Here is a 26,581-nt window from a genome sequence, read left to right on the forward strand (position 1 = left end):
TGTTACTCCAAATACCAAGGACAATATACTCTGCACCACCTAGCTTTCCTAGCAAAGATGGTGCACTGAGGGCAAACTCTTCCTTTTTAGCTCCTCAATATAACAAAAAGAACTGGGGTGGGGGGTGGGGGGGGGAAATGTAGGCATCCTTGGAAAATGGAACAAAAATCTGAGGTTGGAGTTCCCTTTGTGGAAAATGAGGGCTGTGGATGGACAATGACCCACCTCTGTGGAAGTTGTGGAGAATATATACTTGATGTTGAGTGCTATGAGACCTTAAATGCTCACATGAGAACTGTAAAATCTCAGCTTTAGTTGTCTCAAGATAGTCTTAACATTCTGATTTGTTTTTGATAACTCAAAGCAAGTGCTCTGTTCCTCTAACATGAGTTCTGTGTCAGAATTATAGGCCTGAGATTTTTGCAAAATTGAAAAGGGAGAGATTAACACCGAAAAATGGAGGCCTGAAAAGGATGAGCAGTAGTCTGACTCTTCCAGCCTATACATGTGAGAATAAGCTGAAAGAAGTAGCTAATCATAATTCATTTAAAGTGAGCCAAAACCATAATGACATTGCATTTATTACTGTACCTACAGCATTTATCACCACAACAGAAGCGATATGGAAACCACAATGATTTTGTCCAAATTACAAATGGGAAAATAAATAACACTTGTTTTTAGGAAATTGATAACCGAGTGAAATGTAGCAAGGAAACTTGCTTGAGATAACAAAAATGTGGAGTAGAAGTTACCCAACTTCCCTCCAGCTCTTAAAATTGAACCACTTGTTTGTGGCTGTGATTATAGGGTAAGGTAAAATTTAATGAGAAAGGATCTAAAACACTGAGAATTCAAAAATAAGGAGTCTAGGCATGGACTAGCCAGAGAGTGAGCTGAGTATTTCCAGCTTTTTCTCCATTTACTCAGGGGCTTGCAGATTCCACAGACATGCGCTTGATATGTTCCAGGTGAGCATGATCTGTAGTGTCCAGGTCAGTATCATATTTGGCCAGGATTTTGAGGAGAGGCCGGATTTTCATCCACCACTGCTCCCTAGGGATCCTGTGTCTGGGAGAGGAATAAGATAAGGTCAGCTTAGCAGCCCCAAGCCCCACAGTTAACTCCGAATAATGCTAAAGGATCTAGGAGTTGCCAAGCAGTAGAAAATAATTTGGAGATAATAAAAGAGACTAAACATTCTTAAAGAAGAGAAAGACAAGGCTGGGGAGATATATGGAAGAGTGTTCTGGAACTGGGATGAAGATGACTCACTCAAAGTCTGTTTCTTCTTTGAGGTCAGATAATGGTTGGAAGATCAAGGCTCTCCTACGCATCCCCAGTACACAAGCAGAATCGGGTGAATTGGCAAAAACACGTCCTGTGATAAGAGTTTGATAGTAAAATTGTCATCTTGAAAAGTTCAGAACTGGCCCCAACTGCAGTACCACCTCCTAAGGCCACCCTCTCTAGAGCTTTCCTTACCATTACGGACATTTTCTTGGATTTTTGTTGATATCCAGGTCATAGCCTTGGCTCCCATCTTAGTAGCAAAGTTTCTATCAAATGGACTTGGACTTCCACCCTGAAAAGAGTACAGGGGAAAGTTGAGGAGGAATAGCCATGGGTTAAGGTTAACAGGAAGAAATTTTGAGGTACTTATAAGATAGAAGGAAATTTGGAGACAGACCCAAGCAGGGAAATTATCTGAAATTCTTTCAAACTAAGAAATAACTTCAGAGATTCATTTCAGTAAGTAGTTTAGCATGCCCTTACTTTGGTTAGGATGTTGAAGGGAAGATGTTGGGCAGAGGGGCTCCTCTCTGGTACCCTGTGGCCACCTGATCGTATGCTAGTATTCCAAGCCTATTCACTTGCTGTGGGCACCATCCCTGCATTTGTTAGTCTTAACTATGCTATTTTCTCAGGAAGGAAGACAGCAAAATTTTTCCTAGGACAGGAGGATGTTGATGATAAATTAGGAAAAATGAAATGTAGGGGAAGTCAGTTCTAGGCAAGAATGCGAAATAGGCAAAATGAATATATTTATGGCACTTTCCCCTCTCCTCTAACATACACATATTCTATGTTCTTTTCCCTTCTTTTTAACCACCTGTTCAAGATTCTCAGCCTGCCCTGTGTCCTTTCCTAGAGGAAAGGATTTGAAACCAGTTAATGGTGTGGTATAGTGAAATGAGTGATAAGCTACAGAAGGAAAATCTAAGTTCCTTTCCTTGTTGTATGACCATGGGGCTGGTCATCTAGCCTCCCTAAGCCTCAGCTTATTCACTTATAAAGTGCAGATAATACTTGCATTATTCTGCCTTATAGGATTATGGAGAGAGTACTAAGTATGCACTGTTATTCATAGTAAAGTTTTTTCTTTGTCCTTTTGGTTCAAGAAGAGGAAAAGAAGCTAGTAGACTTTAGGAATAAGCTACAAGGGAGCCACTGTCCTAGCAGGTGAGACATTAGAGGGATGGCTGGCTTTACCTGCACTATGGAGTGAGGTCAGAGGATTAGAAAGGTGAGGTTTAGAATACCAATGTCAGAGGCTGGGATCTTGACTGGATGGAGAAGGGAGGACTAGGGACATGTACGAGTTCTCCCACCTGTTGCATATGGCCCAGCACATTCTTCCTGCTGTCGAAGATGCCTTTCCCCTCTTCTGAGTACAGGTTGAAGATAAAGTCAGTGGTATAATTTTCATTGCACTTCTCATTCCTGCTGAGCAGAAATTAGGATCCAGCAGCCGAAGCTCCAACTTCCCCCTTTCCTACCCCATTTATCTGTCATGGGCTTTGTGCTTCACACCTCCCCCACTCCAGTAATCAGTGACTGACATAGATTATAGAACTTCCCTTTCCCTTCCTTTCCATCCTATTATTAAACACTTTCCCAACCATAGGCCCTTGCCCAGGCTGACTCCAAATCCTGACATTTTTGAATCAAGTTATGGGAAACGGAGGCAAAAAAAAAATACCTTACAATCAATCCCCTCTTCACTGTTGTCTTCATCTTTTGCACCAGATGTTCAACATTTGCCTGAATAATCAATAGTAGGTTATGAGCTCAGCTAGAAGAGGGGATGGGCAATGGAGCACAGACTGGTGGACAAACACTTAAATTCTCCCTTCCATAATTATTATGAGGTGCTTTACGCCAGAGCCCAATATGGTAGAAAGTTGGTTATAAACTGAATAAACAGATCCAGGCTATTCTAGGTTCAGGCTAGGAATTTATATTTAATATTGAGAATTGGGAAAGGAAGAATCTGGCATAGAAGGCATAGCTCTGTTCTGTGCTTATTTTCCCATTCCAGTGGCTCTTAAGTTCCCATCCCCTATTTGAGCTGAATATATTTAAACATTTTGCTGAATCTGATTAATACTATGCGTGTATTTGTGTGGTAGAGAACATGTGAGATACAGTTATCCATCAAATGAGGGACTGAAGCACCCCTCCCCCTTAGGTATTTTGCCTGCCCCACCTGCCTACCTTCTTCCAACAGACTTCTTCATGGCCCCTTTACTGGTACTTGGGATCCAAGAGTATTTATTCAAGGGAAGATAATAATAGCAATAAATAGCAAGTCCCTTCCTCTTTCTTAGCTTCATATTTCCCATATAAAGTGGGAGTCAGAGCTCCACCTTAAAAAAAGATTGGTTCAGCTGTTTAGCGTAGAGAAGGGGCTCACTTAGGTGAGTAGTTGAAAAGATACCTAACTAAACATTAGAACTCTCCTAGGTTTACTGCTGTATTCTACACAGAGGTAAGTCAGTCCTTATTCTTGAACTCTTTGTAATTCTAGGGTTCCCTGAGAGCTGGAGTGGGTATGTGATCAGACATTGGACAGATGTGGGTTTGCTGTCTAGGTCCTAGCTTGGGCTCCCACCTGTAAGTCATGTATATTGAAAGGCTCCTCAAAGATGTAAGCAGCATCAGCCCCAGCTGCTAGCCCCGCCATGGTAGCTAGATAGCCACAATAACCACCCATGGTCTCAATGATGAACACACGTCGCTTGGTACCTTCTGCTGACTGCTTGAGTCGGTCACAAGTCTGGGGAAAATGATAGAAAATGAAAATTTATATATTCATAACAAAACATAACAACTTCACCCTCCCTAAGCTATAGGTACCTCTAGAAAATCATCAAATCTAGCTCTACTATACCATGGTATTAACTATCTCCTCTGATCCACAAAAAAACAATCTCCGGTGATGAAAGTTCTACTATCTGAGCTCAGTCATGAAGAGATATTGGGTATGGAAATACAACTAAAGCATCTTCAGACTATGAAGGCATATACAAAAGTCAGTGGAGGAGAATGGATGTTATGAATGCAGTTATAATGAGCCCTCTCATTGTCTGAAAAAAGAAGTACTTTTCAAAGAGGGAAGAAAATTTGCCACTTATTTATTGTATTCTTTTCCCCCAAGAATATGTCTCACTCTTACTGATGAGGACTTTGGATATAGCAGCTGGCAAGAAAGGTCATTGTAGGGCCCTTACCATGCAGATGGCATTAAGTGCAGTATCAGCTCCAATACTGAAGTCAGAGCCAGGGACATTGTTGGAAACAGTAGCAGGAATGACTACATATGGGATGCAGAGCTCCTCAAATTTTGCACGACCTTCCATCAATTCCAGAGCGCCTGTGTAAGCCTGGGAAAGAAAGGTTAGGGGAGAAGTAGAGAGAGGAAAGCAGCAAAGTTTATTGTCAAAAGAAATGGTTCAGGGAAAAGGGATTAGAAGGAGAGCGGAAGAACAGAATTAAGAATTCAGGGTAGGGGTTTTTTCTCACCTCAAAGCCCCCAATAATGATCAGGCCCTGGATTTTAAACTTGGTGATATTAGCACTGATCTCCTTAAAGAGCTTCTTGGGCAGAGTCCTGGTAGATGCAAGGAGCTTCAGGTAAGGATAAAAGAAAATCTAGAGGAGTACCTTTTAGAAACAGAACCCTCCCACTGAAAAGGCCTCATAGTTGCACAAATCACAAACTTTCTGGTTAGTGCCTTTATCCTCATTGAAGCACCTCTGAGCTTGGATGATGGAAAGCCCAAAGGCAGAAAGCTTTACAATTGAACAAAGTGAAAACACTAATGACAATAACATAATGTCCACTTTCCAAAAGGCACCCTGTGGGTGATTAAGTTTGAAGCAACAAAGCTCTAATGGCATCATCCTGAAAGCTCTAATAATACCCACTTACCTCTTGGTTCCAAGTTTAGCGCCACCTTGCCCAGTCCAGCCTCCAACATAGGTCCAGCCGACTTCCTCAATCTATAAGGGAAGGACACTCAGCATTGAGCTGGTTAAAAAAAAAAAAAAAAAAAAAAAAAAAAAAGGGCAGAGAGCAAACAAATTGGGCATCCTGAACCAAGATTTGTATCTTCTGGTTTTCCTCATTTTCAGAGGGACCTTGACCCCCCTTTTTTGAGAATCTCCTTCACACCAGCCCCTGCTTGTTTCCATAAGTGATTTCCCCTCCCCACCAAGCTGTTGGAACCTGGAAAAAAGGAAAATTTACTCCCCCATATCTACTTCTTTTCCCATGCCTCCTTTTTGGCTCCCAGAATCAGTGACCTCCTCTCTAATTTATCCTCCTCATACCTGACCCTTGGCCAGCCCCTCGAAGCCGTCATGTACAACCAGCACTTGGTTGCCCTGGATGAGCCCGATTCTTACAGAAGAACGAACAGCTGCATTCATACCTGCAGCTGGGGCTCCTACATTCATCACAGCCACGACATTCTTAACCTTGTGGGAAAAGAAGGAATAAGAAAAGAGGAGAGGAGAGAAGGGAAAAAGATGGGGGAAAGAGGGAGAAAGAAGAGAGGTGGGAGAGAGAGAGAAAGGGAGAGAGCAAGAGAGAGGGAAGGGAGAAGGGAGGAAAGAAGGGAGGGAGAGAAAGAAAATGAAAATGAATCATTAAAGGGAGAGGTGGAAGTCTTTGAGGGGATTTGTTTATTCTGTCCCATCAGTTCATGCTCTAATAACTCCTTCCCCTTGAAGTCCCAGGACTCCAGTGACCACAATACCATTTACTATCATCTAATCAATGAGAAAGGAGGGCATATTAAACTTTTTACTCCCCATCAAGAGTGAAGAGATACATATGGAAAACTTTTTTCCCAACTGCTTCCTTATCCTCTCCCTGCCCTCCTTCCTTTGTCATGGCCCCCTGCCTCCCCAGCCCAAAGCTAAAAGTCACTAATAAGAGGCTTTATGTGAAAGACCATTAGGAGGGAGAGTGGAGGGAAAAACATAAAGATATAGAAGAGGTGATATATGTAGTTGGCATATATAGGTAGAGCAAAAGTAGTGTTATTAGTAAAAGCATTTGGGAGATAAGGGTGAGAGGGAGGGGACTTTGGGAACTGTAATAGCCCTACAAGAAAAACATAAGGAAAAGCTGAATTTAAAAATTGGGTTGGTGGATCTGTCAATACCTGGCTAATTGGGGTAGCTAGATGGCACAGTGAAAAGAGCTCCAGCCCTGAAGTCAGAAAGACCTGAGTTCAAATATGGCCTCAGACACTTAACACTTCCAAGCTGTCTGATCCTGGGCAAGTCACTTAGCCCCGATTGTCTCACAATAAATAAATACATAAATAAATACCTGGCTAATCGTTGGGGCTTTGACGTGAGCAAGCCGTGTGTATACATCCCAGTTGTTCTGGAAGCTCCTGAAAGAAGGACAAGCAAAAGAGGAAAGGATAATCATGTTAAATACCTTGCTCAACAGCCTTGGGGACCCATCACTTTGACTATTTGCCCCACTTGTGCATTAAAGTAAACAAAGTGTCTGGAAAGAGACTCTAAGCTTAATTCTCCTGCTCCCTAACTGTCTAGCAGAATCTGGTGACCCTAGAGAGCTTATTAGGAGGTAAAGAGGTATAACAGAAATGATCAATATATTTGAAGTCAGAAGGTCAGTTCTTGGGAAAGCAATTTAATATCTCCAAGTCTCAATGTAAAAAGATAAAGCTGGTCTAGATGATTTCCAACTGTAAACACATGATCCCATAATCCCTAGTTGGGACAAGACCTTCTGCTCACTCTTTAATCATCTTCTTAAAGGAAGAAATTGGAGCAAATGGGATGAAGAATAAAAATAAAAAGCCCATTTTTTGCCACATGCAGACTTTCCCAGCATCTAACCCCTATGCTTCCATAGTACCCAAGTAGCTCCCTTGTCCTTTAACTGTATCCTTACCGGCCTCTCAACTTCATGGCTTCATCAAATTTCTTATTTTGCATGGCTCTAGTCACATCTTTTGTCTGAAGGAGGAATTAAAGCCACAGTCACTACTCTAGAACAGGAGTCTTTATATGTGGATTTTTATACCCAGAACAGTCCCTTCCTTTTTGAGGAGTAGGGCCTTAGTCTTCCCATTTTTCCCCTGAGTTTCCCCACCCAAGAAAAGAATCTTGACTTTTTTTAAGGGATGGAAAACAAAAAGGAGGGTTCTTTATCCTTGATGTCTTCCTCACCTTTTCAACATCCCAGCTTCATCAATGGGATAAACGACTAGACAGAATGTTAAAAAAAAAAAAAAAAAACCCAGCATCAATTGACTCTCTTGCTAGTTTTGGAATTCCTGGCACAGAGAGGAATGGAAGCCTTGAAAAGATTATTTAGATTGGTACTGAGAATTAAATGCAATCATTCTTGCCTCAACTCTAAAGTTTATGATTTCCTATGGCCACAATGGAAGAGTTTATGACTACCCTCTTCCAAATATCCCTTGAAATACTGCTTAAGATTCCATGAGCTCTTCCTCAGAGATGGGTCTGTTGGGAGCCAGATTTGAGGAAAATACTTACCACCTGAACACATTCCATGAGTGGTAGACGCACAGCCTGATTACCAGAGAGAGTTACTACACAAGCAGGAGTGTCTGGTGTTCCCTCCAATAATGCCATCACAGCTTCCATCCCCATCCTGCTACCCTGTGGGAATCAGGAGAACAACTATTGTCAAGCATAGGATCCTTTCTCTTGCCTCAGTCTTAAGAAGAACCAAGGGACCCTTATTTTTCTTGTACAACATTATAATTATGAAAATATGTTTAAAAGAATTAAAAATGTTTAAAAGAATTGCATACATCAGTTTTCTTGCTGTCTTGAGGACAGGGGAGGTAAGGGAGGGAGGGAAAAAAATCTGAACACAAAATCTTACAACAATCAATGTTGAAGATCATCTTTACATGTATTTGGAAAATAAAATATTATAAAGCCAAAGGATCAAAAACTCATTCCAAACTACATCCATGTTCTAAACTGGAGAGCCGAGACCTTGAATTCATTGTACTTTGTCTTGGTACCCACCTACAGTTAAACATTAGCAATGCCACCCTGACTAGGAGATAGATATTCTATCATCTTGGAACTGTGTCTGATCCAAGGCAAGGCTCAGTATGGCAGAAAAGATTAAGGGAAGTAAAAAATGAAATCTAGACTTAGTAGCATCAATGTTTCATAGCTATGAAAGCCAGAAATAGTAGATGAACACCTCTTCTCTGTAACTAACTACAGACAAGGGGGATAAAACTATAGAAAAAAGAAAGATTGAAGATACTAGAAAGGTTATCAGAGAGTTTCAGGGTCATATGATACTAGGATTTATTATTTAGGAAGGTTCTTAAGATTCCATCATAGAACTGTAGAAGAAAATCCTTGTATGTTGGAAAACAAGAGAAGATTCTTCTTGTCCAGAAACAGGGGAAAAACATAATAGCAAAAGGCTATCATTTGTGGTATATATCGGCACAGAAAAAAACTTTGTCAATGGACTGGTTTAAATGTCTACACTTCTCTTCTGTAAGTACCATTAAGAACAAGAATTGGAGTAATCATGTTTGAGAAGGATGCATTAGGATTGAGAGGAATACATATCTGAGATTTTCAGGTACTGTCTCCATAGTACAGAGAAATTTCTCAGTTTCAAAGTATTTTGTCTATTTATCTTATGTTTGACCCACTAGAAGATGAGGAGAGAGAGGGAAGGTGTTAAAGAAGGAAGCCAACAGAAGTGAGACTTCTGGAGGGACAGGACAAGACAATCCCATTGCTCCTACCAGAATTCGGTCAAAAGCTGAAGGGGTACCACCCCGTTGCACATGTCCCAGGACAGTGACGCGTGTATCATATCCCAAACGCTTCATCACCAGCTATAGAGAGGGAAAATTACAGAAGAGACAGAGAAAAGAGGTAGTTAGCAAGTCAGGAAGGAAACAGAAAGACTTGGGATAGCATGAATATACCTGTTACAATAATCAAATAATTTGCAATAATAAAGAAAGGACAGTAAGTAGAAAAAAGGAATTAGGAAAGCAAAGCACTGAGCTCTTCTGGGGACAAGAGGGTAGAAGAGCACGGTATGAGGTTACATAATCCTTAGGGGATAAGGGAACTAGTGTAGAAGGGATCAGTGATTATAAAGCAAAAGATATTGATGAGATAGAAGTATAGGTGTAAGAGAGAGTGACAGAGAAGAAGGAATAACAATAATGGATTTAGGGACAGAGAGACAAAGAATCCAGGGAAATTCAGAGATCAGTAAGGAGGGAGGTATGGGAATGGGTTAGGTTGAATTAAGTGGGGATTCTGCCTCCAGCACTAACATCCTTGATGTTCTCAGACGTGATGGGTTTCCCATGCCTGTCAATTGCTCCTTCAGCCACAATGATGATGTTGAGACGGGAACCACGGCACCTTGTCTGACAAAGAATATGAAATGGTCAGTGGGATAAGGACAGATCAGTAGAATAGTTTTTAGCAATGAGTGAGATGAAGACAGATATATGAAGAGTCTTTACCTCAGTGAGCCGGCGGCAAAGATGATCCTCCCAATCGTCATCTGGTGGACACTCAGGAACAAAAACCCAGTCAGCTCCACAGGCAATAGAAGTGATCAAGGCAAGATATCTGAGGTGAAAATCAAAGAAGCCTCCTTAAATGTCTCCTCCCAATCAATATCCTATACCCAACCAGATACTACCCTGTTTCCATTCCAGGTACAAATATTCTATCCTCTAAAGACATCCTCCATACTGTAATCACTCATCTATCCTAGACTGATGAGAGGTCTGGGGTTTCGATAGAAAATTTGAGATAATCATGGACAATTTTCTACTTTAATTTCACCTCCAAGGGAAATGCAATCCAGTCAACATGGACCTCCAACCTCTATGAGTATAGATGTAGGCAGGAGTGTGGGATGAGAAGTGTACAGTGCTTCTATAACCCTTAACTAGAGGAATATTTGTCCAGTCCCTGTCCCCTATAGCCACACTAGAAAGAGGGAATTATAGTGGTTGCTCTGTTACACATAGGAATGAAAAGGTAATGCAGGTAAATGGATTAGGATGGAGCTCTTACCCACAGTGCCGGCCCATCACCTCCAATACAAAAGTCCTCTGGTGACTGCAAAAGATGAATATGGGAAGAGGTCAGGGATTTTGATCATGAGACCTGGATATACATTGGTAGGTGCTCCAGTCTAACCTCTGAGACCCTGAAGAAACTCTGTGGAAGTAGACTCAAAGATACAGATTGGGATTAAGGCAAACTTTCGGGAAGCCATTTCATTTTAATGAAAGTATCCTTTAAAACTAAAATGTCCTCCCAAGGCCTGAGAGAAATTGATCTGTGGCGTATCTAAAACATAACCTATGATCCATTATATTCTAAGCCAGTTAAAGGGGGAAGGGAAGAGAAAGAAGGATTGGATTGAATTTCTAGGCAGCAAATCAAAATTTTTGATGGAATGAATTAAGGGTGAGATGTTGGTGACTCCTCAGAACTGATTCAGTTCCTATCTCCAACCCTACAATGGTTTATATTGGCTTTGGAAATTCCAAGGTGGCACATTTGAGGTATAGCTTGAAAGTCCTGAATTCACTGCCAATATGTTAAGTTTGCACTTAATGAAACAGAAGGACAAGTTTTGGTTATTTTGGTGAAGTTTAGTCCAAAAACTATCCCAGTCTTAGAAAGTGGTCATTAAAATCATTGCAACTCCTATAAGCCTATATCCCAGGCTGTTCTGATCCTCCACCCTGCCACAACTTCCCACCTTCTAGCCCTTTTCTCACCTTTGGGCTGTAGTGGTGATAGCATCCACAATCTCTATAATACGGTGTAGGGCAGAATCAGTACCAATGGTCATGTCTGTGCCACAGAAGTCATTGTCAATGGAACCAACCAAGCCCACAATATTCAGGTAACTGGACTTCTTCGCCTCTTCTTCTGTGATCTTGCCTTCCAAGTAGGAAGCAAACCAAAAGCCATGGTTATGTACTAGATACTGAGACTCACCTAATCCATAATGAAAAGGATAGGAACCATAGCTCCAGAAATGGACAGTGGAAAAAAGTAGGCAGTAAAAATAGGTCAGGGTACAGAAGGGAACATTAATTGTTCCTTACTGCTAGGCAGTAAGTACTAAGGAGCTAGGTAATGCAGTCAACAAAGCATTGAATCAAGAAAATCTAGCTTAAAGAAAAGATGCTTCACCCCATTTGTCTCAGTTTCTCATCTGTAAAATAGGAACACATTGGAGAAGGAAATGGCAAATTACGCTAGTATCTTTGCCAAGAAAACCTCATGGACCATGTCATGGAGTCACATAGAGCAGGATAAGACTAAACAACAACTGCTAAAAAGTACTTTTCCAGGTACAGAATCAAGTTCTTGAGAAGTGCTGAAGGAGTTCACAGGCTGGTGAGGGGCGGGTATAGGCCTAGGGAAGATAGAGCGGCACTAGATCATGGTAGGAGCTTCTCACCTTCTTTCTGTAAGTCAGCCAACAGGCTACTCCATTCAGCACGGAAAGTGTCTGCTCCAGTGAGGCTGCCGTCCCCTCCAATGACACATAAATTGGTGATCCCAAGTTTCACAAGGTTGCAGGCAGCTTGAAGTCGACCTGGACGTTCAAGGAAATCTTTGCACCGGGCACTACCTATCACTGTGCCTCCCTATGGAGAGGATAATTGGTTAGCTTCCTAGATGATATTGCTAAGTTTATGTTCACTCTACTGGATTAGCCCTAAGTCTAAATAATTCCTTAGTGGATTTACAGTGACTTATGGCCCCGCTACCATTTTGGAGTCCCCCACTAGGTTTTTGATCATGTCATTGCCCTGCTTAGGAATTCTAGTAGTTCCCTAGTGCCTCAAGAAAAAGGGTCCTTAACCTGAAGTCTGCAACCTTGTTTTTGTTTTTGTTTTTTGCTGGGGCAATTGGAGTTAAGTGACTTGCCCAGGGTCACACAGTTAGGAAGCAGTAAGTGTGTGAGATCAAATTTGAACTCAGGTCCTCCTGACTTCAGGGCTGGTGCTCTAACCACTGCACCACTTAGCTGCCTCAACCTTGTTTTTTTTTTTTAAAGGAATATTTTTAAAACTTTCAAAATAATTGGTTTTCTTTGTCATCCATTGAATTTTATTTTATGGGTTTAAAAACATTCTGAGCAATTCATAGACTTCATCAAGCTGCCATATAACTATGACAGAATAAAAAGTCAAGAAACCCTGCACTAGGATAAAATGCAACTTTATTTGGCATTTGAAAAGCTTCACAATTCCACTCTAGCCTGCCTTTCCAGAAAGATATACCTACTGATTAACAAACTCTGTATTTCATCTGTTGCCTCCAAACATGGGCTGCTCATCCTCTTTCAGCTCCCCCATTTCTTTAATTCTCTGTATAAGTATTGCCTCCTACAAGGAGCCTTCCCTGATTCTCCTAGTTATTAGTGTGATTGAGCCCTGATTCAGTTTCTAAATTTATTTAGTATTTACTTTGTTGCACTTGTGTTGTATCTTTCCAAAAGAATGTAAACTCTTAAAGTGCAAGGATTGTTGATACTCGATTTTGTGCCTAGATCAGTACCTGGCACATTGTGGATACTTAATAAATGCTTTTAAAATTAAATTATTAATTCGAATCTGTTCCTAGAGAAAGAAGAATGTGTGTACACATGGGTGCTAGGCTCTGTGCACCCCCATCCCCCCCACAAAAGAGGAGGGAGCTGGAAAGGGTGCAGAGATCGGGGAATAGGTATGTAAGACTAACTGCTGCTTTTCCAGTTCCAACTGTGACATTTACTAGCTTACCTAGTTTACCAGCTTACTCTGGCTTACTCTAGTTTACTAGCTTAGACTAGTTTACCAGCAAACTCTGGCAGTTTCCCCATATGTAAATTGAGAATAATTGGAATAATTGTGAAGCCTGTCTTATAGGGTTGAAATAAAGATAAGATTTTGTAAACACTAATGTGCCTATAAATGTAAAACCATTTCACAACATGTGAATGAATATTACTGTTCTGTTGGCTCTCAATAAATACATGGCATGGGAAAGGGGGAGAGTGAAGGAGACACCTAATACAAGCCAGTAATCTGAGCAGAGTATGACAAAAATGTGATTTTTTTTTTTTGAAAACTAGTACATTTTTGGAAGTTCACTGTAAGGCTGCCTGAGCTACCACCCTGTAATGCCTCCTAATCTTCCTTTACCCTGCCCCAAACTTTCTTCTCTGAAACCTAATCTCTATCACATGGCTAGCTCACAGACTTTGGCTGTGCTGCTGGATCTGACTCCTACTCACCAATCAGGTTATTTTCAGGCCCAGACCTACTCCACAATCCCAAAACAGATTCTGTTTATATACCGGCTCCCAGATTCCTGCCTATGACCTTTTTCAAAAAGATCAAACTATCTTAGGGACTATCTCATGATCATACTCATCACAAAAACAAAATGAATCTCCAAAACATTAAAAAAAAAAAGTGCTGCTCCTCTTCTGCCCTTGAAACCCTTCACCTCCAATCACTGGGTAGTGGCGTTTAAAAGCAAATTTAGACTCAAACCAAAGTGCAGGACAAAGAAAACATGTTCTCCTAGAACATACCAGCTGGACGATCATGGAAACACTTCCCCAGTTGGCTTCCTTTATGTTATCTCCTCCATCTACTAGGCCTTGATAACCCTGAAGAACATGAAGGATCATATATTTAGAAGTCACTTAATACAACCCATTCATTTTACATATGGAAACTGAGGCTCAGGGATTTAAGCAAATTGCCCAAGAGTTCATATTCTCTGACTTGCAATCCAGCATTCTTCTTACAGCATCATACCATGTATTCGTTCAATTCTTGCTCCATTTTTCCTTAATTCTCCAAGGCTGAATGAATCCTTGGGAGTGAGTTAGGTCTAATTCCAGATTCTTAATTACTAACGCCCTGATAATCAAGTCCTCTTTTTTAGCTTATGGGGACTTACCTGTCTCTGGTGTCTTAAGGCTGTGCCTCTTAAATTACTCTAAGTTGGTTTCTGACCAGAGGTAAAACCTCTTGCCTTTAATCTGTATAGATGGAGGAACTTCTCTATTCTTCCCCTTGTTCCTCAAGACAGGGATGCCCCAGCCTTACTCACTCATTACTCACACACTCATTACTCACTCACCACTCATTATCCTCCATATTTAACAACAATCAAATTCTACTTTCAAACTTTAATCTCCTACCTCATCTCTTATTTTACAGTATTCAAAGAAGATGGGTAACTGGGCCTTCCTGGACAATTAGAGGAATATGGAGAAGGAAACATGACTCAGGGAAGGAATAGAAGACTAAGTTATAAAAGGGCAGCTAGACCCATTTAAAGGGGAACGAGAAGGACAAACACAGTAATAGAGAAAGAACTAAATTGAGAACATAGCTTACAAGTAAGGTGTAATACCTCAGGATGAGGATATGATCAAAGCAGAAGCTAGAGAACTAGCCAACAAAATTTCTCCCATACTAGTAAAAATCTTACTTCACTATCAGGTCAGGTCTATTCTTAGATATACTCAACTTACTGTATTACTGATCATCTCACCTGAACTCTCTTATGTCACTTTCCTTCTCTGATGAAGAAACAAAAACAGGTGCACATGTTGATACTGGCAAATATCTCTTTTCTTTTTAATTTAATAACAATCACTAAAGTGATTGTGCCCAAGGCAAAAGGAAGAGCAGCAAAGGGCAATGTTCCCTATATCTTGGGGCTCTTAGGAAGTATGGTTCTATCATCTCATCCATCAGACTAGAAAGATTGGTCTAAGAAGGAAAGTGTCATAGAGGAAAGTTAAGGAGTCGGGGTGCTAAGTCAGGGACAATTTAATTGATGGCAAGTGGAGAGAAAAAGAAAGAAATGGAAAATGTGGTCAAGGAATAAAAGATAAATTTGTCCAAAAGTACATTTTTCTTCCCTATGAGACCTAAAATCAGGAAGAAAAACAAGATGGAGTTGGGAGGGCCCTGTCATTTTTGGGGGAGGGGAGAAAGTGGAAGAGAAGTTCCATAATATTTGCTGTATGATGTAAAAGTGTATATAAAGTAGTATAAAGTATATAAAGAGGTAAAGTGATATAAAGTAGAGTTTTAAGATTAAGGAGAGAACAGAATAAAAAGGAAATGGTAAGGAGTTGGTTACCAACCTCATGGACAAAGAAAACCTTTGCTCCAGTGTAGAGCCCAACACGCACCACAGCTCGGACAGCAGCATTCATACCTGTGTAAAGAAGGAAGGAAAGAGATCAGGAGAAAACAGAGAATAAAGTGGTGATAGGAAGCCCCAGATTCAAGCTCCAAAAAAAAAAGGAAGATGGTATTTTCCTGTAGACTGTATTCTGAGTCTGGAACGTTAACCTCATCTAAACCCATGAGAATGCTTCATTTCTCCTTTCTTCATTTCAAAGTCACTAAAAACCCAGCCTCTTCCTAAAAATTTTTTGTAAAGCATAGACAATCTGATCTTGCCTTCTATATCAGTCTTAAACATTTAACTTTAATTTGCCTCCATGATGATAGACAAGATCCTCAGCTGGCTGTCTGAAAGATCAGGTCCCTATTGTTTGTCCAACCTAATTTTCCCAGAGCTTCACATATAGTTGTATATGGCCAAAACAAGATAGAAGGATGGATCAAAAACCTGGGATTCTGCAGTCTATCCTTTCCACTGGTCAAAGCAGCTGTGGCTGAGTCAGTGAGAAGTCTATTCCATTCTCTCTCTCCCTGGATTCCAGCTATCAATCAAGCAATCAAATAACAGTTATTGAGTAATATCTTGATAACAAATGATGTTACCATAGCCAATCTGGAGAAGAATGAGGGTCCAAACCCCATGATATCACAAGTCCAAGTAATTGCCCTGAAAACTCAATCAAAGCTTAGGAAGGGAGAGAACATTTAGACATTGCCCTGTGAAGAGAGAGAGAAATCCATGGACACTATGAGGCCAGTACTTAGAGGCTGCCCATCTCTCACCGCCCCCTTTCCACTCCCCCAGAAATCAGGCCATCTGGCAACTTCCTATTTGAATTAATAACAATTAATAACAATTTCTTGGTCACAAGAAACTAAGGTCAGGTGTTTCCTCACATCTGGCATCCAAGAAGCCTGATTACTGGAGGTAATCCATATAACAAAGAGAGCTAAAAGCCTCCCCCCGCCCCATGAAATATAACATTTAATCTGGAAGGGCCCCTAGATATTATCTATTCCAACTCCTTCAGTTTAGGTAGAAGGAAAGTGAAGATTAAGAGAGAAGTGACTTGCCCAGAGACTGCTCAAAGAGCAAACCTCATTCAAATCCTTGTTGAAACTGAGGCTGAGCTGAGAAAGTAACTGGAGCTCAAATATTAGACTGTTAGAGACACAAGAGACCTCTGAGATCACCTTGAATAATTTCTTCATTTTAGGAAGGAGGAAAGAGACTCAAACAGAATGTCAAAGCAGAAATTAGAGCCTAGGTCTCCTTACTCCTGGTCCAATTTGTGTCCAGCCAAGATGTTGAAATGTATTTTGTTTTGTTCTGGGGGGGACCATCGGATCTTCCTGAACAGTCAGTCTTGTGGTGGAGGATTAAGTGGAGAAAAGCCTTTTGATCTCTCCAGATACATCCCAGTCCAAATCTCACCTCTACCTGCCTTTACCCTTCAGGCCCCATTCTCTGAGGTTCAATAACTTAGGAGAATTCAAGATTCCCAAAGTCCATAACGACCAGTTAGGTGGTGAAAGTAATGATTTCTAGGCTTGGAATTAGAAAGCTATTAGTTCAAATCTGACTCATATTGCTTGTGTGATGCTGGGCAAGTTTTAACCTCTCAGCCTCAGTTTTCTCAAGTACAAAAAAATTTTTAAGGGATTGAATGAGAGAACAAATGCAAAGCACTTTGTAAATTTCAAAGCATTATGTAAATGCTAGAAAAAGTCCTTGGATTCAGGGAGGCAGAGGCACCTCCAGGAAGGCACAGATGCGGCAGAAATAAAGTAATACCTCTTCCCATTTGTCCCATTTGAAGAGCCTCCCTCTTGGTGGACTAATCATGGGTTGTTATGAGGCCCAGCTTTTCCTCCCTCCTTACATGGTGAGGCATGCTACAATGCCACAGTAGCCCCTGTTATTATTATTAATTATTAATAATTAATACTCCTATTAATAATTATTATTTATTAATTTATTATTTTAGTTATTAAGAATCCTAAATCTTCTAATATTAGAACCAAGGCCAAAGCAAATACAAGATCTTTGGCATACAGGAAGAAACTTGAGATAATGGTGATGGTATATAGATCTTGCATTTATACAAACACTCTAGTTCTTTTGAAAAAACACTTTGTCATTATCTCATTTTATCTTCATGATAATCTTGTGAAGTAGGTAAAGGAAGGTATGGTCCCCATTTGATAGATGAGGAAGCAAACATTCAACTTAAATGAATTGTTCAAGGTCATACAACTAGTATGACCTTTTGTTTTCAGATTCCTGATCCACTGGATCAGTCCTTAAGATCTAATCCTGGCTCTGCTTTGACTTACTTCCTGACCCTGAGTATATCTACTTTATTTAGGATTCTCTTTGATTCTTCAGGATCTTAGCATCTTCCCTCATCATATGTGCTTCCCTGTTTCATGAGAGAATTTTGGTAGGTGGTAGGGAAGTGGAGAGAGTGTGGAAACAGCAGAGTTTGGGGTACCAGTTATATAAATAGGAAAAATGAGGTACAGGATTCAAAAATTTGACTGTCGCTATATGCTGTTATCATAGGTGGAGTCTGAGTGGAGATTTCCTCACTCTTATCCCAACACTTTGGATACCGTAACTCTACTTGCTACCATCCTGGAAAGCAGATGCAGAAGGAATATAGAGAGAGTTGAGGTCTAGAGTCAGTTCTGGAGCACACAAAATGGTCACTTCTGCAGTTGAGGACTTTCTTGCACTAAAATATCTCTTGGTAAAAAAAAGTTTCACAACCTCAATTTCCTGAGCCTTTCTCTTATATCCTAATTCTTTGTGATGAATATCAAGCAAGTCTAGGAAAGGTAAAGACACTGGGACTTTTAGCTAAAAAGGTCCAGGAACACCCTTCCCTGCCTTGCTTTAACTCCAGGCAGTCTTGGTCTGTCTTTCTTTAGTTGTTTCATGTCACTCTTAACTAACTCTCTATGAACAGCTGCCAGGTCCATTAGAAGCAAGATGAGGAATAGGGTTACAGGCCCCATTTAGAGTGAATTTTCAGCTGTCCCAAAAGCTTTAAAGGGTTCTAAGGAACATCACAGGCACGTAATTCAGATACTACAATTACAGGAAGAGACGTGGCAATAACTTTAAATGATAATGATAGCAGAGAATGAATCAGACAGAGAATAAAGGAGTTTAAAGAGGGATAGGGATACTCCCCATCCCCAAATCAGGGGAAGCTAGGAGTACCCAGTATGGCTGGCAGCTAAAATTATAGATTACACAGAAAAGGCTGAATTCAATGAATTTGAAAGGATTTGGAGGGCTAGTTTCTCTCCTGATTGAGTCTTAATCTAAACTTAAATTGAAACAGAAATGAGGCTAGACACTGTGAATATACAACTAATAAAACTATTGAAATCTCTTTTTAAGATAAAATAGACAATTATGTGCCTGGAAAGGGCTGGACCACCAGATCTCTTGAGATCCCTTCTGGACCTATAATTTTCCCCATAAAGCTCAATGATATTCAGTCTATGAAAATGGGAGGACTATGACAAGTTTACATTGGATACACTAAATTCTAGGATCTTCACTTTTAGGAATGAGTAATAATCTTGGCCATGCTCTCATTTTTAATGGATTTGTTGGAGGCTGTGAGCTTGTGTTGACATAGATTCAAGATAGTAGCTGTCCTAGCCATCTTCTGAGTTTTGCTACTAAAAATCTATAATTGGAAGGGATACTCTTCTTGAATGAAAGGAAATTGCTATATATATTTTTCTCTGCCTTTCTCTAAATAGCATGGCATAGTGGAAAGAGTCCTAGATTAGAAATCAGAAGACCAATACTACACTGTTGCTGGTCAGTCAACAAATACTTATAAAGCACTGATGTGGCAGGAATTGTGCCAAGTAAGCATTGAGAAACCAAAAAAGTTTTTTTTTTAAATGCAGCAATCATTTATGCCCTCAGTGATCATGTGAATGAGGAAAACAACATGTAAATAATTAGGTACATGCAACATGCATATGTGTCATACACATATACACATATGTATGTGTGTGTATAGACACACATGCATTGAATAAATGTAAGGTAACTTCAGAAAGGATGTCACTAGAATTTGGGGGACCATGAAAGGCCTACTGCAGAAGGTAGAGTTCAAACTGAGTTTTGAAAGAAGCCAGGAAATTTAAGGGGTAGAGATGAGGAAGGTAACTAGCTGAAAAGCAGCATGGAGGAAAGTAAAGAGCAAGAAGATTAGAAAGATAGGAAAGGATCGATTTGTGAACTGTGCTAAATGACAGAGGACTTTATATTTGATCCTTGAGATAATAGGGAGCCACTGGCATTGAATAAAGATCTGGTGTGTTCAGCCCTGATTTTGGTAACTCAATGAAAGATGAATTAAGAATAGAGAAAGATCTAAGGCAGAAAGAACAATTGCAAAAGACCTAGTGGGAGGTGAGGACAGCATGTGAGGGGATGCAAGATGGAGATAGAAATGACAGTGACTTGTTTATATGGTTTCATATATACATACATATGTATATGTGATAGCTCATATAGGTATCATATGTATGTATTTTGGATATGCATTACCTCTCCATTAAACTGCAAGCTCTCCAAAGGAAATCCTTCTTTCTTTTTATGGTTACATAGGCTACAAAACAAAATCTTAAGTCAAGTTGGACTACTGGGTCATATGACCAACAAGACAGAAGATTAGACATTTTCTCTGATTGCCATGACCTCTCAAACCTTTCCAAAACAAAATTATGCGTCAAAGTAAAACAACTTCAGCTGTCTCCATAGTCTAGGACACTTGGAACCTAAAAGAATATTTTATAAATACCTATGAATTGAAACCTACCCCAAGCTCAGAATTTCCTCCCTCACCCTGCCCCCCACCCTGCTACTGCTATTAAGGTTGCTCTAGTTGACATATAGGTTTGCAACAAAAGCCAACCCCACAGTGCAGACCTTCCTCCTCCTTCCCTATGTTATAGAGATTCAGGATCCAGGCTATGTGGGAAAGTTTGTAGCCAGTGCCTAGGCCTTGGAGAGTTCCTGGGGCCACTAGAGATGGCCAGTGCAGCTGTTCTATGCTGTAAAAAATCTCTGCAAGAGAGCAGAGGAACAGAGGGGGGCAAAACACATGTTTGGGCTTGAAATAGAACTCAGTCCCACATCACCTTACTCTTCTCCCAAAGACTTTTGGGGAATTAAACTACCAAAATTAATCTTTATAGCACCAGCACTGATAGTTCTCTGAATAGCTGGTGCAAGGTCAGAAAACTGAGGAACAGGGAAAATGGAGCAGAACACCAGGACATGATATGGAGAGGCATAAGTGCTATGTAGCACTCCACTAAGCTTGGAGGAAAAAGCTCAGCATCTAGAAAGGGCCATTCTGTCCTCCCAAAAGTCACTTGAGGAAGGGAACTCAGAACCAGGTGAACCATGAATTGCCCATTGTGGAAGGAGACTGAGACACAACCACCCCCCCCAGGGAAACAACTATCAGAAGGGAAGGAGTTAGAAAGTGAGCAAGAGAGGGGAAAAAAAGACTGAAATTGCCAAAGATCTCAGGAGGAATCAAACTCAAAGATCTTGAATATAAACATCTAAAATCAAGAAGGGAAACATTAATAGCTGGAGGATATATGAATTCTGGATCTAGATAGAAAGAGATCATCAATAAATACTTAAAAACAAAGGAAAATAAATGATCCCACACTTGATGAGATAGAGGACTCTGTGGAATTTAAAGAGAACTTAGAACTAACAACATATTGTTATTTATGGTTTAAAAGAGAAGTATGAAAATGATTAGAGCAAAAATAATTAGCAGAATAGAAAAATGGATATCCCCAATAGTCAGTTTCACCAAAGAAATTAAAGAGAAAATAATAGATTGGGAATGCAAATACACAGAAGTGAAAAACATTCTGGAAAAAGAGAAGCAAAAATAAATTATATATAGTAACAAATGCTTTATATAGTGTTTCCGTAGATGGAGTAAGTAAATGACTAAGTGCCTCTATCCTTTCTTCTAATGGATTTCTGTCAGGGCCAGCTATAGCAGAATGGTTGTCCCAGTGTCCTTGATTGTCTCCCATTCCCCAGTTTAAGAATTAGACAAGGCAAGAAAAACCAAGAAGAAAAAAGGGAAAATTCTTTCGTTCTTATTTCTTTGTCCTCCACACCTAACCTTCCTGCCCCTCAAGTCTTCCTTGTTGTTGTTAATTCTTTCTTTACTGCTTTTCTCTGCACTGCCTCCCCACAGTGATCCTAGTTTGTTCAACTATTTCTATTTCTGTCCTGTTTTTAATCTTCATGAAAAGGAAGGGCAGTTGTTAAAGGAGAGGTGGAAGAAAGCAAGGAGAAGGGAGAAGCAGCAACTAACTTGTTAGGGCTGATAAGTCTGATCTGCTGCTTAGGACACTCAGATGATCAGTGTTAAAAAAAAAATGTGGGAGCATATCAGAATCCACTCAGGTCTTATCATTCCAGTTGCTACCGATCCTGGATCCCTCTTCCAGGAACCTGAGTTTCTGTCCTCCACCACCCATTTATCAAGTTGCTGCCACTTCCTCTTCCTTTTTTATCTATTGCTCCTTCTTCTACTAAATAAATGAATGACAAATAAACTTGATGACCAATCCTTTAAGATATTAAACAGTCCAGGGAGCACTACTATTCCTTTAAGGAAAAAACTTTAGAAGAAGTTTAAGAATCATTTAGGGAAATAAAAAGTGTGGGAGCTTTATAGGCTTCAAATCCATTGAAAGTATTAAATGTGACAGTGGCTTTTCAGAAAAGTGAGGCCCAGTTCTGAAGTCTGAAGTTTCTAATGAGGTCCTGTCTATTGATCACAGCTGTCAGTCTATTCATTGATCACTTACCTTGGGCATCTCCCCCAGAGGTGAGTACGGCGATGGCTTTGCCAATACCCAGTGTTTTCGCCTGAAGATGTGCGTCATGCTTCATGGTCCAATCTGAAAGGCAAAAATGGTCAGTTAAGAGAGAGATGGATCAGTATACTGCTGGCTTGGATAGGCTGTGGCCTCCTTTTTTCTGCTCTTTACTTCTTGCACTGCGTCTGGACTCTAACTTGGCAGCTTTTTGAACTTTTCCCAAGACAGGAGCCCCAGAGCTGTTCCCCTGTCAGAATGAGAAGCTGAAATGTCAGTGTAACTGAACCCAAGGCTGTGTCAGCCCTTGGCTAATCCCTCCTACTTCCCTCCCACTCCAATTGGGGACTATTTGGAGGACAGAGCTAAATTAAGAAGAGGTGTCTGACTAGAAAAGAAGAAATGGTACAAATTTCAGGGGCTCTTGCCTTTTTAAAGGTATCATGATGGGAAGATGGAGTTAGAGATGGCTAGGTGAAGAAAGAAGAATAGAGCTAGTAAAGTAGCAAGGCAAAGTCTGGAGTTAGGGTTTCAGATAGAATCTATATTTTAGGAATATAAAGAAGGGCTGGAATCAGGATTTTAAATCTAAGTTAAATAAAGTTAAATGATAGGGATTAGGAATAAGCACTAGTTTCTCTTCCTATTGCCTCTGGGATAAAATACAAAATCTTATGTTTGTCATTTATGGCTGTTCAAAAATATAGTTTCACTCGGTCATTATTTCAGACTGATTTCACTGATCTATACTCTATTTCAGTCAAATTAATCTATTTTATTCCAAATCCAGAATCCCATCTCCTATTTCTAAGCCTTTGCACAAGCTATCCCTATCTGGAGATATATCTGGAACATTCTCTCTTCCTCTCTGCTTCTTAGAATTCTTCACTTCCTTCAAGGCTCAGTTCAAATTTTATCTCTCAAAGAGACCTTTTCTGATTTCTCTAGGTATTAGTGCTCTAGGTATTTATATTCTGTGTATATTTTACCTTCTCTCTGTAGAATATAATCTCATTAAGGGCAGAGATTCTCATTTTTCTTTGAATTTCTAGTATATAGCATAATACCTGTAATTAGTAAGCATTTAATAAATGTTTGTGGTTCTCACAGCATAGGAAATAGATATGTCTTCATTCTCTCAGTCAAGTAACTTAAAATCTCAAAGTCATTTTTGACTTCATCTTAATCAAAGGCTTCTCTTGTCAAGGCTTCTCTCATAATATCTCTCTTGCTCATCCCTTCCTTTCTACTTTTACTGCTACCAACCTCTGCCTTCTCCTAATCTGAATTTCAATATGATATTCCTGTTTCTAATTTCTCCAGTGTTCAATTCATCATACATATTAGTACTGGATTAACCTCGTTAAAATATCACTTTATTTACTTCATGAACAGCTGAGAAATCTTCACTTTTTTCCCTCATTGCCTACATGATCAGGAAAAAAATTACCTCATTAAGCATTCAAGTTCTTCCACAATCTAAATTTTCAACTTTATTTTCTACTGTTATCCAGTATGAATACTCGACACTAGTCAGGTTGGTCTACCATCTACCACACATTTCTCATTTTTGCTTATGCTTATTAAGTATGAACTCTGTTTATAATACCCCCTCTTTTTAATCCTTTCCCAGGGGTCCTCAAACTACGGCCCGAGGGCCAGATGCGGCAGCTGAGGACCATTATCCCCCTCACCCGAGGCTATGAAGTTTCTTTATTTAAAGGTCCACAAAACAAAGTTTTTGTTTTTACTATAGTCTGGCCCTCCAACAATCTGAGGAACAGTGAACTGGCCTCCTATTTAAAAAGTTTGAGGACCCCTGCAGTAAGGTATAACCACTTTACAAAAAACTTTCTCTGAATATTCACAGTTCACTGAGATCTCATTTCTCTCCTATTTATATTCTACATTACTCCCCACATCATATAACATCTTGTACTGATATTTAATTATTTCACATACATGTTTCTTGTTTTTTACTGACTATAAGTTCCTCAAGAATAAGGACTATACCATTTACTTTTTTATATTCCTTGGTGCCTAGCATAGTTAGTGCTCCTAACAGCCACTTAAATATTTAGTATGAATGAACCTCAGACCCAAATACACAGATACAGAAACACCATATATTTCTTATATATATGACATGGATTCAATAACAGTGAATCACTGTTGTTCACAATAACAATGTTATTGTATTGTTCATACAATAACAAAAAGTCACACACATAGATATATGTTCATCACAATGGAGAGAGACACCTAAATCACTCAGGATCCTGGAAAAAGTGGAAAATGCAACAAAAAGGCAGAAAGAAGTGTAAATGAAGGAAGGTAAGAGCAATTCCTCATTTGAGTTTCCAGATTCCTGTCTGCCTCACCATAACACATCACTATTGTGCTCCTTTCAGAAAAGAAGTGATGGGGCAGTTAGATTGTTAAGTTGATGGAGGAGCATAGGCATTGGAGTCAGGAGGACTTGAGTTCAAATCCAAATCTCAGACACTTACTAGGCAAGTCACTTAACCCCCAATTGCCTTGCAAAAAAAAAAAAAAAAAGTGAAAAAAGTGACTATATAAGGGTCTCATACCCTTGAGGCTTCACTGGGAAGAGAATCATAGCCAAAAATCAATGCTAGGTTATGGATTTGTGTGTACAAAGACAAAAAACCCTGGGTACACACACGCACAAAGAGAAACAGTTATACTCCGATCTTTTTAAATACTAGCAATTCTGGTTTATGCAAATGTCACCGATGACAGATCTATCTATACATCCATCATCCCCATCCCACTCCCCACGCACACGTGGACATAAAAACAAAACACTGAGAAAGACTGCGTCATGTCCCAAGGGACATTTCCTAGTCTTCCGATGACTGGCAGGGCAGGGGAGTAGGTGGGGAAGGCTAGACCACCTACCTAGCCTCCACCTCTTTCCTGCACCTTAAACAGCAGAGCTATTCTTGGCAGGTGCAGCAATCAGACTGGAGCCCCTGCCCGGCTGAGGGACGGGGTTTCTCCAGGTCTGCCCTTCCCCATCCCCCCTCCCCATTCCGGCTTCTCATTCCACCTCTGCTGTTTCCCGTTCCCATTTTCCTGCAGTTTGCCCCACCGTATCGTCCCAGTATGATTCACCCCCGTTTAACTTGCTTTGATTCCACCTTGGCTCGGCCCTGGTAACCCCTAGCTTGCCTGTAGTCTTGAGCTTTCCAGTGCGGCTGCTTCTCGGCTGACTGTCCTTGGTGAGAGGGGAGAGCGGGAACTTGGGGCGGAGCCAGGTGAAAGCAAAAGGGGAGGGGGAAGGAAAAGAGACTTTCTCCTTTTCACAAGCTGTTCCGCTCTCTCCTCCCTTTTTTTCTCTCTCTAAGGAACCGATCTGATATCTTCATTCTTCATTCACTCTCCATATGGCTCTGATTCTCTATTAATATTTGGGGTGTTACTGGCACCTGCACTTAGCAGGAAGAAAGATGGCATATACATTTAGGATATTCACTGATTTATAAACAGGGCAGCCCTTTTTCAGCTCAGATTGACAGGGGTTTCTCCTATTCAAGCTGATTAAAAGCAAGATAGCACAGCCCTCTTCCCTGGTCTGATCCAACATCTGCCTATGACAGAAAGTTATTTCTAATGCATAATTTTAGTCCCTCCTGCTGCAATGACATAGCAAACAAAATGTTAATTTTGGAGTCTGGAAAATCTGGATAAAATACTTTCTCAGACATTATGCATATTATATTGGGAAAGTAGTCCAACTTTCTCCATCCCCCAGTTTCCATATTAAAAACAGTTAAAAAAGTATAAAGTTAAAAAAAGCACTTACTTCATAGGACTGTTGCAAAGATCAAATAAGATAATGTGTGAAATCGTTTTGCAAATCTTAAAATGATATATAAATGTCATTTTTAAATTCTCTACTTCCCTTAGGGGAGCTAGAAATATAGGTTCAAGAGACTTCTTGACTCACTAAAGTCTCTCCCCAAAATGCAGTAGAAAGTCATTCATATACAGAATGAATCAGATATAGGATATTTTCTTCCTCTCCCTTCCCAACAAAGTGCTTAACATAAACAAGACCCACAAGCAAATTATCAGTAAGGTTGAGCTCCACTTGTTTTGCTTTTGACTCT

At 40.2% G+C, this 26,581-nt stretch overlaps 1 protein-coding gene across 4 annotated transcripts in view; it reads right to left on the minus strand.

Annotated features, from left to right (window-relative positions):
• Window positions 1-552: 552 nt before the first annotated feature.
• Window positions 553-26,581, minus strand: part of PFKM (phosphofructokinase, muscle) — a 41,359-nt gene continuing 15,330 nt past the window's right edge. Inside the window, exons 1-23 of one of the 4 annotated variants that reach the window (XM_012551792.3) lie at window positions 25,641-25,947; window positions 22,437-22,529; window positions 15,500-15,573; window positions 13,925-14,002; window positions 11,798-11,987; window positions 11,106-11,271; window positions 10,390-10,434; window positions 9,828-9,936; window positions 9,633-9,728; window positions 9,087-9,179; window positions 7,834-7,959; window positions 7,223-7,287; window positions 6,626-6,692; window positions 5,617-5,763; window positions 5,216-5,286; window positions 4,807-4,894; window positions 4,515-4,667; window positions 3,896-4,060; window positions 2,984-3,045; window positions 2,613-2,724; window positions 1,486-1,585; window positions 1,276-1,381; window positions 553-1,071 (exon numbers count right to left, since the gene is read on the minus strand). In XM_012551792.3, the coding sequence (XP_012407246.1) occupies window positions 927-1,071; window positions 1,276-1,381; window positions 1,486-1,585; window positions 2,613-2,724; window positions 2,984-3,045; window positions 3,896-4,060; window positions 4,515-4,667; window positions 4,807-4,894; window positions 5,216-5,286; window positions 5,617-5,763; window positions 6,626-6,692; window positions 7,223-7,287; window positions 7,834-7,959; window positions 9,087-9,179; window positions 9,633-9,728; window positions 9,828-9,936; window positions 10,390-10,434; window positions 11,106-11,271; window positions 11,798-11,987; window positions 13,925-14,002; window positions 15,500-15,573; window positions 22,437-22,521 (2,343 nt within the window). In that variant the 5' untranslated portion in view covers window positions 22,522-22,529; window positions 25,641-25,947 and the 3' untranslated portion in view covers window positions 553-926. Of the gene's footprint in view, window positions 1,072-1,275; window positions 1,382-1,485; window positions 1,586-2,612; window positions 2,725-2,983; window positions 3,046-3,895; window positions 4,061-4,514; window positions 4,668-4,806; window positions 4,895-5,215; window positions 5,287-5,616; window positions 5,764-6,625; window positions 6,693-7,222; window positions 7,288-7,833; window positions 7,960-9,086; window positions 9,180-9,632; window positions 9,729-9,827; window positions 9,937-10,389; window positions 10,435-11,105; window positions 11,272-11,797; window positions 11,988-13,924; window positions 14,003-15,499; window positions 15,574-22,436; window positions 22,530-22,619; window positions 22,712-25,598; window positions 25,948-26,581 lie in introns of those variants that run through there. The other 3 variants (XM_031938029.1, XM_031938030.1, XM_012551791.3) reach the window with 3 other exon arrangements.

Source organism: Sarcophilus harrisii, chromosome 5 (assembly GCF_902635505.1).
Source record: "Sarcophilus harrisii chromosome 5, mSarHar1.11, whole genome shotgun sequence".
NCBI classification, from domain to species: Eukaryota; Metazoa; Chordata; class Mammalia; order Dasyuromorphia; family Dasyuridae; genus Sarcophilus; species Sarcophilus harrisii.